Source organism: Lissotriton helveticus, chromosome 7 (genome assembly GCF_964261635.1).
Source record: "Lissotriton helveticus chromosome 7, aLisHel1.1, whole genome shotgun sequence".
Taxonomy (NCBI): Eukaryota; Metazoa; Chordata; class Amphibia; order Caudata; family Salamandridae; genus Lissotriton; species Lissotriton helveticus.
In genome coordinates, this window is record NC_136068.1 from 1,266,596,516 (window position 1) to 1,266,611,737 (window position 15,222).

General features: G+C 44.1%; 1 protein-coding gene across 1 annotated transcript in view; it reads left to right on the forward strand.

The window, feature by feature from the left end:
• Positions 1–15,222, forward strand: part of LOC144769444 (polycystin-1-like) — a 640,821-nt gene that overhangs the window by 222,795 nt on the left and 402,804 nt on the right. Inside the window, exons 23-26 of the mRNA XM_078653538.1 lie at positions 917–1,069; positions 3,926–4,063; positions 4,879–5,161; positions 12,865–13,087. Coding sequence (XP_078509664.1) covers positions 917–1,069; positions 3,926–4,063; positions 4,879–5,161; positions 12,865–13,087 — 797 coding nt within the window. The remainder of the gene's footprint in view (positions 1–916; positions 1,070–3,925; positions 4,064–4,878; positions 5,162–12,864; positions 13,088–15,222) is intronic.

Sequence of the window (15,222 nt, forward strand, 5' to 3'; positions counted from 1 at the left end):
TCAATAGTACATTTGTCCTTGTTGCGAACTTCTTGGGGCAGACTTAAAAAAAAAAACCTGTAAGTTGCCTGTCAGACACCGCACCTCAGTTCTCCACTCTCTTTCTGCTGCTCCTTCTTTACCCCCAATGTATGGGATCCGAAGGTAATTGTTTCAAATTCCTGCACTTGTTAGACAGTTGGCCAGAGTGCTGGGAAGGTAAAGACAGAAGGATGAGAGCAAGATTAATAGAGTGCAATGAAATAGACGACAGAGAGGTGCAGAAAAGATGTAAAGAGAGAAGAAAGAAAAACTGGAGTCAAGAAATGACAGAGAGCTTGGGAAAAGGAAGAAGGAAGATAGAAATGGACAGAGCTATAGCTCCCAAAGAAGAGGGGTGGATTAGGTGCTGTGAGGTGAAGAGGGAATGAGAGTTGGAGCGTGACAGAGCTCAGGGGTAGGGTACTGGAGTGAGATAGATGGACATAGAAATTTAGGCAGAAGGGCTAACCGGGGGCGGCTGCTGCCAATGAGGAGAGAAACAGACAAAAAGCTGCCTGCGAACAGCATGCATCTCTGGCATCATCAGCTATTGCCTATTTAGACTCTTATTATGTTCCAATATGTGAGGTAATACCTTTACCGCACATATCTGAATCATGAGCTTTGTATTAAATATCAGCAGATCAGCCCTGCTGATAAATACCGGAACATGCGGATTCTGCGGCTGTAGGCACTACAATCTGCATGTTATTCCTCAAAAACTTGTGATTGGCAATAATTAGCACACGTCATAAATGTCGGACCCCACAGAGTTGATTTTTATCAGGTGCAGGAATTATCACATGTAATAATGGCCAACTTGTCATGATGGGCATGTATTTTCCCCACCTTCCGGCCACTATCCTTAGTAACAGCATGTCTCTGTGTCTTCCAGAATACATCTGTCCTCTGCCCCCATCACAGTTTTCCTCTAACGTCTGCCGCCATCATCACCATCCCAAGCACCGAGCTGTGCGTGGCCACGGCCTACCTCTTCACCCTGACAGTGAGGAAGACGGGACGCAAGCCTGCATCGGCCACACAGACGGTAAGACCTCTGCTTCTCTCTTCTGCCTGCAGAGGGGTCCGTTTGAATCCTAGAAGCCAGCCTTCAGCCTAGATGAGGTGCCCTGGGGAATATTCTCATCAAAGCAATAAACCATGCGTAGAGATATATGGTCTTCAAACAAGGGTAATGAAAGGTACAATCTCTCATTCAAACATGATGTTTGTTAGTTGATATTTTTCTTCTAGAGCACACAATCATCGTTATGGCCGACTCTTGGCACTTGCCGATTAGTGCTACCACTATCAAAGTATCCAAGGAACAGTGTTTGTGGACTGTTGGCATGGGCTCTTGAAATAAGCCTGTTTTCAGATTGTGATCTATGCGGATGATATATTGTTTTTTCTAATGGATCCCAATAGGACGGGTCCGCGACTGCTCCGTATTATGCAAATCTTTTGAGAGTCATCGAGCCTTTACATGAATCCCCGTAAGTCTACCCTATGGTCGCTAAAAGGTGCTAGCGAATTGGGCCCTTGGGCGATGTCTGTAACGATTGCAACAGATGTAGTGAGGTCCTTGGGTGTCTTTTTCTCCGCTTCACAACACACATCTTGGGAAAAGAATCTTGCCCCAGTCTGGGAGCAAGTAAATGAGGAGATGAGAACCTGGTTGCATAAGCCCCTATCTATACTTGGTAAATCGGGCATTTTTAAAATGGTCTCCCTCCCTTGTTTACTCTACCAGCAGCAGAACCACCCCTATCCGATATTACAAACCTGGATCCGTCATGTGAATGCAGCTCTGGGGCAGCATTTGTGGGGAGGGGCCGCCGCCAGGGTGGCCGTACAAACCTGTTTTCAGTCCACCTAGCCACAGCCAATATTCAATCCTATTGAGGTGGCCTCGCATTTATTGATGCTTAACAACCTGTGAGACGGAGATAGGCTGGACCAGGCATATGCCGTGGAGTGCTGGCTGATGGGAGACGTAACCCTCCACATTCTCTCATACCCAGGACCGCGACTCCAAAGCATGCCAACTGCAACGCAAGTGATGTTCAAATTATGGACAGAATCCCTCCGTTAGATGGGATGGTGGGGTAAATTGACAGGTGAGACCCCTCTGTGGCATAATGGTAGCATGCCACAGTTGGCTACATTAGCTGGCTTCCAGGGATGGGACAATATTGGTATTTCTACATTGGGGGATGTCATGCGGGGATCGACCTTGAAATCCTTCCAAGATCTCCAAAAGGAGTATAACATTCCTCGAACCCAATTTTACAAGTATCTCCAATTTTGACATGCCATCTCCCTCTTCATCACAAATCTTGCTACCCTTCCTGAATTTAATCCAATTGAAGCCAAGGTATTTAGGGGGGATCTAGGAGATCACAAAAATGCAATAATATACCAATCCCTGGTTACCGACAGTTCCACCACACTGGACACACAGAGAAGCTTGGACGCAGGACCTAGGCGGAAACGACAGGGCAGAGGCAATGGCGTCCCCGCGGGGCACAGCGATAGCATCCCGACTATGCCTCATCCAGTTCAAGAACCTACACCGGGTATATTACACCAGGCAGAGACTGTGGAGGGCGGCTCAGGTGTCATCTCCTGAATGCTTGCGATGTGGGCACGCAGAATTTCCCTTATCCACATGATATGGCATTGCACGGCACTCACAAAGTTTTGGCGGGGAGTTATGGCATGCCTCTCAGAGGTCCTGGGGTGGGATGTCTCTATCTTACCTCGAGTAGAAATTCTACATATCACAGAGGGTATTGGAGGCAACATTTATAAGAATCACCTACTGATGCTGGGACTTACCCTGGGTAAGAGGCATATTGCGAGGCTGTGGTAGGCCACTGCCCCACCGTCACTGACCGCCTGGAAAAAGAGACTAGACTTCTGCATGGGCATGGGGCTGCTGGTGTTCAAGGCTAGGTGCTACCCGCAGAAACATTCCAAAATTTGGAAGAGATGGGACGAATACCGGGCCTATGTTTGTAGCCTTTACTCCCGACAGGAACACACGTATCAACATCAACATTGGTACAGTGGGAAGCTAGATAATGGTGGGTATGAGACTGCTATTTATGCATTAACAGGGCAGCTATGTAACATAGCAAACCCAAAGAGATGATTAACGGTCCTCTGAAACCTTTCAAACGCTCACCACCAGTCACAGATCTGGGTTAAATCCATAATCGTTCTTTAGCTCACTTTGCCACCTCAGATAAGACCCAGCTATATGCAAATCAGTCTTGACCCTGTGCCTCATGGGAACAGCCGAGCCCGAACTGCCAAACCAAGTTTTTTCCTGGACCGGAAACAGCTATGTAACATAGACACAATAGACCGTAGCATTGGTACAGCACACAGGGCTTGGGTTCCAAATTTTCATGTTCTATTTTGTTATGTCACTTTTACCTGCTGGAAATATAAATCAAATTTCAATACCAATAATGTGTGGTGTAACATATGGCAATCGCCCCCAGTGTTTGCCCCCAGCATGCTGCCCTGGCGCTGTGTCTCGCCTATTGATCAACTGTTAGTGGGGGCAATGACCCAGCACCCACAACTTGCTAAAAATGCTGGTAGGAAGCGCTCAGCAGAGGGTATATCAACACTCTTTGCTTTCTCTAGGTTTAGCGTGCACTTTTGCCCCTAAACGTCCCACGTTCCTCAGGGCAGAGTGGTTAATTTATTGAGGGCCCACAATATAGCAGCTAACAAGGTGCCCAGCTGCCTTTTGTGCACTTGCGGGTGTGGCAGCAGTACAAGTGTGTGCTTCCTTTAACATCAGATAAATGACAATCTTACTGCAGGTAGTGATGGATGTGGTGCTAGTTCTGATAGTAATTGTTACATTTGTTGTGTTATTCCGTAGGTCTGGATCCAGCCTGGGGAGGTACTACCTGTCACACTGGAGTGTCGCTCCTGCAGTGCTCTCTCCACTTATCAAGTTAGCAGCAGTGTCCACGTCACGCTTTCAGCTAGGTGTGAGAACTGCCACAACACCACCCAGGTGAGAGTCCTCATTCAATTTACAATGTGACAAAACGTTGCCTCTTTTGTTAGTCCATTGACCACCAATTTGTTGTCGTCAACATGTTGAAATGCTGCAGATAGGCAAACGTTGTATGATTGATAGGCAGAGTAGCAACCTACCTATAAAACTACTAGCTAACTTCAGAGGTCGGGTGGCCACTGGGGCACAAAAAGGTAGTTGCCTCAGATCCATTCATTGCACCACCCAGATCCTTGTTCTTGAGATTTCTCATGCCCTTCATGCTCACTGCCCAGCTCACTTGAAAGTGTCTTGCCTCATGGAAGATCTACAGGGCGCTCTTCTCTGATCCTTTAGGACTTTTTGGGCCCTCTAGCAGGACTGATACATCATGGATTGTCCTATCTATGATACCCTCACTTTCTCCCATACAATGCAGACACCTGACAACGGCCTCCTGTGAATCACATGTGGTTTGGCGCTACTGCGGCACCCCGAGGGCTTGAAGGCCATTGGCATTCAATAATGTGTGCTTTGTGATGTAGTTTCCTATCCTCCCATGGAGGGTATAGACTGTAGAGTAGAGTCACACAAATGTATCCAGGAAAGCAACATCCGTTTATTGAAGCAACTAGATTCCCCAAATGCCCCCTGCCAACTGACAATCAACATTCCACATAAATACTAATTACTAATACAATTTCAGAATGTGGAATGCTGGAACTCAGGAAGAAAGACACCTAATATGGACAACACTACAGTGCCGTTCATTGTTACGTGCCCTCACATTGCTGATGACTCTTAACATCCTGTGCTTTCTCTGACACTTGCAGTATAAGTGGACAGCAAAGAGTTCCCATGGGCAACCTTTGGTCCTGGATAATGCTACCACATCGACAGGTGATGCCAACCGAGATCTGGTGATCCGACAGGGTGTCCTTCAAGATGGCATCAACTACACCTTCACCGTGACTGCCTTTCAGCCGAACAGCCACCTCTGGGGAGGATCCAGTATCACACTGACTCCAAATAACCCACCCAGCAGGGGCAGCTGCAGCTTTCATCCCGAGAAGGATATCTTCCTGCTGGAGACAATGGTGTCCTACAACTGCTCAGGTAACGACCTAGCATCATTCTTCTTAGCACCAATCAGTATCACACTTTCGCCTCATGATCTACCATAAAGCTCACTCTGTGCCACTTCCTTTTTACCATCATCTCATGATCTTCACAACTCTTTCTCAAAACGAACTCCTTTCTCTCTCACTCTCCTACCCTCCTTTGCCTTCAGGTCAAGATCTGTCCCAGCTCTTTCTAAGTGCACCCCTTTTTGTATCTCAGTCCATGATCTGCCACAATTCTGACCCAGCACCGATGCTCCTCCCTTCCTAGGGCTCCCCCATAACTTTCTCCCAGTATCATGCATCTTCTTCCTAAAATCCGCATCTGCTATAACCTTCTCACTGTGCCACCGTTCCTTGTCCTTCAGCTCATCACCGACATAACCTCTTGCTCACGCCTACCGTAATTCTCCATTACTTCTTGGTCATCATAACTCTCACCTAGTAACACCGCTCTTCAATCGGCTTCTGATCTGCTGTTATCCACTCCCTGTATCCCTGTCCCTGCTCCCTCAAATTATGCCTACTTTTAGGGGAGTATAACTTGAAACGAGGGCTGCCCTGCTAACCTGGGCAAATATATATTTTCACAAAACAACAATGGTGTATCTGGGTGTTCTTGTATTTAACAAAATTCTACAGTAAACAAGGCCTCTCTGTGAGTATTATTTGAGTCCCAGATTTTCACGAAATGATACCAATCCCATAAAAGTTCCTGGAAACCAAATAAATCCAGAAAATACATTCAGAGGCAGACTGCTGCGATAATTGGAATATATATTCATTATCAAGTACAGTGTATCAAGGTGAAGCAGGCACAGTAATTAACAGTGCTCCTGCAAACACATAAGTAAAACAACAGTAACACACAGGCCAGGGGTCACTAGTACACGTGGGTAGATGGCGTCCACCCACTTTTTTCACAGGGTGAACGCAGTCCCCCCCTGCCTAGAACTTGGGCCCCTCTGAATAATGTGCTGAACTCGTCCCAGTGTAATTTCCAAACACCGGGACATTTTCAGCAGCGCCTGCACGTCGTCTGCTTTCCATCTGCAACAAGCAACAACGGGCAGGCAGGGACGAGGCTTTCTTATTTAAGACTCCTGCTGGGCCCATAACAAGGCTAAATATTAGGGGTCATCAGGCCTCCTTTTGTTCGAGTCTCTTGGCTGGCAGCAGTCAGGAGCCTCACACCTGATGCAAATGAAGCGGAGGGGAAACAAAGGCTCACACCTTGTTAGCACTGCACACATACTTAAGAGAGGCAGCTTTTCACTTTGTTCATCCCTCTTTGGGAGATATTCATGCACTGTAAGAATATCAGATGTGTTGGTCTTTCCCAGTATTTACACAAATCAAATTGCATTTATATAGAGTTTACTTCACCAGAGGAGGTGGTTTGAAATAATTTAAGTATGACTATTTTTCTTGTATAGCCCTACTCATTCCAATGCAGGGTGTCAGAGTGTTTTACATCAACACGTGCATATTACATGTACAATACATTATATAAGTTTGTAAATGAATGTACAGGATGTGTTACATAAAACTGGGGGATTGCAAGGTGTAAAAGTCACATATCATCTTCGATAGCTCACTGTGCTAATATCCTTGCAATGCGCTCAAACGTACACATGATAGACCTGCTAAACATATATGTGAGGGCTTTAGATCTGATGTCACTTCTTGTGATGCCACTTCCTGTAAAGCCATGGCTTGTGATGCCACTTTCTACAATGTAAATTCCTGTGATGCCATTTGTGATGTTGTGCGCCGTGATATCATACGCCGTGATGTAGCGTGCCGTGATGTTGTGCGCCGTGATGTTGTGCGCCGTGATGCCATACGCCGTGATGTAGCGTGCCGTGATGTCACTTTTATCCTGCCAAACTAGGTCACTCCCCCCACTTCTTTTTTAGGACTTGTGCCCTGGTAACACATATCAATACCCAATACCTTGGACTGAAACCCGGGTCACATGCAATATATCCACGTGTGTCCCATTTTAATGGGTTTGTAATTGTTTATGTATGTGGATCACCTAAGGTGTTTTGAGTGTTGTGCCACGGATAGCCGCCATCATTGTTAAATTATTAACTTACAATAATTGTCAGTAAACATGCAACTATATTGGTGGGAGATGTAAACATTCATTTTGACTAAACATCTTATGCTGTGAGGAGTTAGTCAGTGTTGGAAAGTGGATTATTGGTAGGGGCAAATGTAGGTCTGCCAATGGCAATAAGGTCACTAACACAGTATAGGGCTCAGAATAGGTCTTAGAAAATTATTCCTATGCTCAACCCTTGGTAACGTGGCTGCGAGTAGGCAGGCTTACCTTCAAATTCAGGTATGTAAAGCATTTAAAAACACCAATTCAGTAAATAATTAAGACACAACACAAAATAAAAATCCAACACCAATTTATAAAAATAGGAAATATTTGTATCTTTAAAATGACACCAAAATGAAAAACAACCACTGTAGGGAACCAGTGATATGAATTTCTAAAGATAAGTCACTTTCTAGTGCTTACAAGACAGCAGTGTCCCTTTTAGTCATTTCGTTTGCTCTGACAGGGACACATTCACCTTTACCAATTGTTCTGGGGGATCTCTCACCCCTCTTGTGCAGCCCCCTCCAGCAGGCTGGGTCCAGTTTGAACTCCTTCCTGAAGTTCTTCTTGCGGATCCCAAAGTATCCAAGACACAATCCAAGGTTCTGGAATCTCCACGAGGGTCCTTGAATATATGAGACTTCAATTCCCACAATCCACTTGAACAAAACCCTTACAAATCCACTGATAGTATTCCAGGCTGGGAATTCTTTGTGGTGATGTCCAGGTGGGCTCCGTTAACCTGTAGCTTGCAGGGAGTCCATTTTTTAGTCCTTTTGAAGCAGGTTTGATCCACTGGGCTGTAGTTTCAATTGGTGCAAAAAGGCGCAATCTTCAGAGTTAAGGCCTTTGGGAATGCACATCCAACTCTTCAGCGCAGACCCTTCTAATTCTCTTGAGTTTCAAGCAGCAGATCTTAGAGGCACTGCCCCTCTCAGATACTTATTCAGTGTTCTCTGGGGTCAAGCAGGAGGGAACTCCTGTCCAATGAGTTGCAGGGTTCCACCAATGGTCTGACCACATCCTGCAGAGTGTGGCAAAATGCAAACCCACAAACCACTATTCTTCCAAAATTCATCATGTCAAAATTTTCAGCAGAGAGAGAAGCGCTGCCTAAAAACACCCCAAGGATGGCTAATCTCCATAGTCACTCCCCCTTGCATCTGCTCATTCCTTTCTTAAGCCTAGCAACTGCCTTGGGTCAAAAAGGAGAGTTGTAAATGACACTGGGATCCTCCCCTTATTCTTGAAGTCCATGGTTTACGACTCCTCCCCCTGCTCTGTCATTCCTATGCCCAGCACCTCTCCTCCCCGAGAGGCTTCATAACCCCTGGGTTTCATTTATCACCTCTTCAAATCAGCCTGGCTCACCCACTTATCTCTCACCAATCAGAGCAGAGCAGTACAGGATTGAAAGTTGGCTTACAGACAAAACAGTTTTATAACTTCAGTACATTTTACAATAAATTCAACAATACCATATTGTTGGATTTATCATTACCATTCTACTGAGTCCTTTAATCCTAGTTTTATGGCTTTTCTTTCTCCAGGGTTTAACTAATAACCTTTTACTATGTTAACCTATGGCATGGGATTTACAATGGGAAAACTGACATGGGCCATTTTTCCAGCACCAGGGCTTATAAAAACATATTTTATAAGTACGCTACATATATCTACATGACCCCCACCCCAGAAACACCTAGGGGAGACTTTAGGGGTTCTGAATATGTACAAAATATTGCAGATCCTCCCTCCACAGTGCTCCTACCACCAAAGTCAGTTTTGGGCCTCACTTTATCCCAATGTGGGGAGTGAAATGTGCAATTTCACCTCACCCAGGGCATATATAACTCATTTTATAAGGGTCTACCTTATAGGTACCCGACCCCCATCCCTGGGACACCTAGGGGAGACCCGGGGGTACCTAATATGCCCAAACATTGTAGTGTAACCATTAGTAAGAGCTCCAAACAGAAAAGTTGAGTTTTGGCACAATTTACTTTTTAAAAGCAGTCCTGCCACACAGAGCCACTTTAAAAAATGATCTCGGGCTTCAGCAGTGCACACATGCAAGTGCAGAAAGGTCTGCTGGCCTCTAAACTGCCATGACCAATTATATACCAGGGATTGATAGGTAGTGTCAATCCCCCTGCCCTAATATGTACTAGGGCCCTATGGGGTAGGTCTTGCCAATCACAGGGGTACCCCAACACTTAGTGTACCCTAGTGTATGTAGGTGTTTTCAGTGTATTCTAAGTGTTTTCAGCATAGCACTGGCCCTGGGCCTGGTTAGGCAGGGCCCAGGGTCAGTCGGAGTCAGTTACCACCAGTACCAGTCAGCAAAAAGTTGGGGGAGGGGCCCACGGCACAGGATGACGCAGAATATTCGGTCCTACACTGGGTGACTTATTTCCGACTCTATAAGGGTCATGCATTGGACAATGGAAGTGTTAATTCTACTGTCTGCACAACTGATGAAACCATTGAACTGCTGTGAATGGATCATAGCAGGATCCCTATCAAATGGTGAATACCTTTTACCACAGAATTAAAGAACAGTTACAGAGAAATGATCAGTTAGCGAATTTGGAAAGATGTCTTCCTATCACTTTAATTTCTTAAAACAGATCTGTTACCTTTAATGAATACTGACCCACAGAAACTCTTATACAAGTATTCCGAGATTCAATGGCTTTGTTAAAGATAAACAGTGCAGTGCACATAATAAAAAATATATATAAAATAAAGTGGGATTTGCTTATTAACTTAACTCTGAGAAACCAACTCTGGATTCTTTAAGGCGTCTGGTGGAAGGGTTATTTAACCAAATCCAGAGTACAGTGTCAAATTTATAATTGCACTTACAAAGCAGCATTTAGGAAGGAGAAAGTGGCCTTCTATGATGGAACATATTTACCCCTGATACAATGGCTGCCATTTTAACTACTCTCCTACAGTAGAGGAACCTGCACATCGTAAACAAACAACCTTTGCTGAAGAGAAAGGACATGAATTGATAGGCCACTTTCAAGACAAAATAATTAAATTGTATCCTCACTGGGAGTTCGAAAAGCTCCTCCTTCGCCTTCCAATCCTGTTGAAATCTTAGTACCTGTTCCTGATGCCTGCCATTCTTGTTTTAAGTAGCTTAAAGAGGATGATTTTAGTTCACTTGTACCGAGTAGCATACTAACTGGCTTGTCGGAGCATGCTGTATCAGCCAAACTCCACAAAAAACGTTTATGATGGGCGAGAAGACCAAAAAACATATCATTGGCTGAGTAGAAAAGCTGATTGAAGTAGTAATGCCTACTACAGTTCTCGACCCTAACCATTTGACAACTAATTTTTTTCAATTATTTAGTTACCCTATATATTCAAATTACTGGGGAGATAAGTCAATAACCCCTGGAAGACCATGTTGAGAGATATGCCATTCTTTTCCCTATGCAGACAGGGTTTTGCCCAGGCTTGTAGCACAGGGTTCATAGTGGTTGCGGCCAAGGATTAACTATGGTGAGAATTTGACATAGGATTTTGGTGTCCCTTACCCTATTGGACCTCTCTAGGCATATGACACCACTGTACACCAAGTCTGTGTGGTACTGGTGTTCTGGGCACAGCACTTGATTGGCTCCAAGACCTTTTTGACTTTCAGAATGCAGAGAGTGATGCTATTTTCCATCACATCTTCTCCTTATCGGCTGATATCTGGTGTTCCTCAAGGTTCTATTCTATGCCCCGTGTTGGTTAACCAGTGCGTCATTCCCTAGCGTACTTCACTCATTCATTTGGTATATATTTGTGCATGCAGATGATACACCGATAGTTCTTAAAAGCTTAAAAGTTCTTGCTGCTAGCTCTGTGAGTTTGTTCAAAGGCCTGCAAACCTCTGAACGGTGGATGCGTTGTAACCAAAAGAAGTTTAATGGGCACCAAATGGAGATATGCTTATCATATATGTACACCTTGATCCCTATCTGGGCATCTTGTCAGCCTGAACCTGCTGTCATGTTTGAAATGTTTGGTCTTATAATTGACTCACCATTAAACATGCCCTTTCAAATCAGTGTAGTTTTTAGTTCCTGTCTTCTTCACTTAGTTGTGTTGAAAAGGATTTTTCTTCTGTTTTCCTTTCCACACTAGGTTCTTATAATGAGCAATTGAATATTATCTCGCCTGGACTTTGGCAACGCAGTGCATTTATATCTGCAAGCAGGTCATCTGCACAGGTTTCATCTGATACATGCTACACCTCGCATGCTTTTGGGTCTGTCTACACGGGATCATATCACACCCGCACCTGCCTCGTCGCATTGGCTCCCAGTCAAACAATGTATTGTGTTCAAGTCTGCGTACCTGGTACAAAAAACTGATAACAGTCGAAGACCGACTCCCTCAGCTGCTTCTTTTAAATGGTACAAGACAAATTCACCCTGAGATTCACAGATCAATCACTATTGCAAATTGCTACAACAAAGCGATTTGGGATTCTGGGGTAGGAGTCTTCTGGAACTGCCTTCCAGTAAGTAAAGATCAAGAAGCCAATTTGCTGCAATTTAGAAAAACTTTAAACATCTGGCTTTTTCCTTTTAACAAATTCATGCGCACGTTTTGTGTTTTTTACTCCATGGTCATGGTCATTTTATAGCGGCATGATACCTTCATATGTAGGTGTGCTTAAACTTAATTATTCCCACTGTTTGAATTACTGTTTTGACTGCAATTGGTGAATCTGAGGTAAACCGTGGAATCTAGCAAATCAGCAAGACCAAGGCCTTAAAATTACTGTAACCATAAGTAAGGTCCTGCATAAGATCTGAAATTGGATGCCTCAGAAGCAGCTGTGTGGGAGCTGCTCCTTCTGACATGTGGACTGGAAGATACCCAGAATAACCAGTGTGTTGTGTTAAAAAGATAATTTTCCCTCAAGTCAGCATCTATCATAAACCTTCGACAGTACCACCTCTCGACCTCAGGTCCTGTTCGTCCATTACTACTTTGCTGCAAAACCCATAAGTACTTGGGTTGTGATTTACCACTCCACGCTTCCAGGACCACAGACATCTCCTACGTCATGCCATGACCTGGTATACTCTCTCCCATTGACACCCTTTGTGCCACAGGTCATGAGCAGCAAGAACTCTCTTCCAGTACTAGCCAGACGTTCTTGTCCTCATATCAGGATATTCGACAACTCTCTTGTGTACTTATCCAGCGCTAGCCATGCACCATTGTCCTTTGAGTCATGATCTGACATTAATGCATTTAATTTAGCACTCCTTGTGACCCAGATCAAGGTGTGCCCCAACTCTATAAGTTGCCGCCTTTATTCCTGCAAGCGATGACCTGGTCTAACTCAATCCCAGTACTGTGTATTCTTTTTTGTCTACTATTATTCCTTTCCCAGAAGTTCCATTTCTCTCACTTTCTTTTTCTCTCTCTTTCTTTTTTCTCACTTGTTCTCTCCCTCACTCTCTTTTTCTCTCTCTCATTCTTTCTCTCTCTCCCTCTATCTTTCTTTTCTGTCTCTCGCTCTCATTCTCTCTCTTACTCTTTTCTGTGTCACCCCTGCCCAGGCTGGACAGACGAGGACAACGGGATGGGACAGCTGATATACACCTTGGTGGCAGAGACCTGTACTACAGAAGGGCCACACTGCCAGCACTTTTACTTATATCGTGGCACCAAGTCCTCAGTCAGCACATTGCTTCCTGCTGGACCAGACACCGCTCACTCTGCCGTCAATATCTATCTGGAGCTGGAGGACTCACAGGGAGCCAAAACCATAGCCCTGAACCGGTGAGTTAAGGCTGATTATATCAGTGCGAGTCTTGTCATTGTGAGCCCTCCCTGTTCCTAGACCTCCTCCTTGTAATTTTATTTGTCTCTTGCTTGTTTTCGACTAAAGTCATATGTTTTTCAATGTCAATAGTTGGGTCACAGATAGCCTGTAGTTTCCAAGCACCACAAATTGATGTGTGATACTCAGTTTGAGAACACATTTTTAATGAAAATTACACTGTGATACTTTTCACATTACAACATTGAGGCTTCATGTGTTTTTTTCATATATAATGCTTACATGGATAATATATACATTCACCAAAATAGAAGTAGTACAAACTTTGTTTAAACAAAACAAAATGACAGAACCCAATGCATTTCGGGACACCAGGTCCCTTCGTCAGGGGTAATCTGTAGGGAAAGTACGAGAAACATTTTTAAAAAATGCACACCTGGATCAACGCCAAGATTTTCAAGAATAATAGTCGAGAGACGTCTTCTAGTTATATAAGTGATCATGCACCCCACACCAAATAGTGATAGAATCCGTGACACAGTGTGATGCCAAGGAAATGCGGGCACTTAATGTTTTCACACGAATGATGCTAAACGTTCTAGTGTTTACATACATGCTCCGCAGGCATAGTTTCTAACATAGCACACATACCGATTCATCCGTAGTCAAGTTTCTTTAAAAGTAGTGTGCGCTATCCACCAACACTGTCCACTGTAGTTTCCATGGCCATCCCTTCTACCAAAGGTGAAGTAGCAGAGCTGTGTTCCCCTCTCGGAAGCCCCTACAGTGTGCTGCGCTATGCATGGAATGCACCAGATATCAGACCTGAGGCCCTTGGCATCTGGGACTTGGACTGCACGCACTGCTCCAATAAAAGGGAACTCACCCCTGGAATCCTTTCAGCAAAAGCCTGAGTTGAATTGTAAAGAAGGCTGCCTCATGGGGATGGGTGGTTCAAGTAAAAGGACACTGAATCACCCGGTCTAGTACCAAAATAATGTATGGGAGAGGGCTTTGGAAGAGAGTTTATTAATGTTACTGGGTGTTAGACTTGACACCCTTAGCATGGTATTCCCCCCAACTATTTACCTTCACTCGTCCTGTTTGCTGAATTCGTTTTTGTTGACTCCGTGCATGTTACCATTGCTTACAAGTGCTGATGTGTCTGTGCTCCCTCATTCAAATGTGGTAACATTGGCCTACAGCTAATTACCACATTTAATTTACTTATAAGTCCCTAGTAAATCGAACTACATGTACCCAGGGCCTGCAAATTAAATTAGTAGCTCTTTAAAACATGCCCCAGGCCTGCCACTGCAGGCTGTAATGCAGTTTTAAACTGCCATTTCGACCTGGCAAAATACACCCTTTGCCAGGCATAATGCTTCCTTTTAAATACTTCTAAGTCAACCCCAAGTCACGTCCTAACGCCTCATAGGGTAGGGTGCTTGGTATTTAAAAAGAAGGACATGTGTGTTAAAGTTTTACTTGTCTTGGCAGTGAAAAACCCCGAAAGTCATGTTTCACTGTTGTAAGGCCTAACTCTCCCATTAAATACCTCTGGGTTATCCTTTTACATCTAATACGTGCTAACTTTAGATTGTGCACAGATAGAAATATGTTGTTTACACTCAAATGAATTGTAATTTAAAATCCTCTTTAATGATGAAGTCTGATTTTAAGTCACAAATTTGAAAATGCCACTTATAGAAAGTTATACAAATAAGAACCTGGCTACCACTTTGAATGCTGCTTTTTAATTAAACAGACAAAGGCACTACTAGAAAAAACAGAAAAAGAGATCCAAACTTTCAAGGATAACACCATCAATTTTAAATTGGCAACATTTGAAAAAGATACCAAAACATTTAACACAGAAGCTGTTTACCCTTACCTAAAAGATGATTTCTACACAAAGGTTGACTCCCGTCGAGCTCTGTCAGACTACCAGAGTAGCTCAAAACATGACTTTCTCGGAATCTTCATCATCGGATTCAGTAGGAGATTCTGACCCAAGAGAGGGACCTTCAAAAAGACAGAATTCTTTTTTAGACAAAGGCGGGCAAAAGAACAGGGTTCGGTTGAAACAACAGCAGCCATGGGAAATGAGAACAAGGTGACAATTCTACAAAAC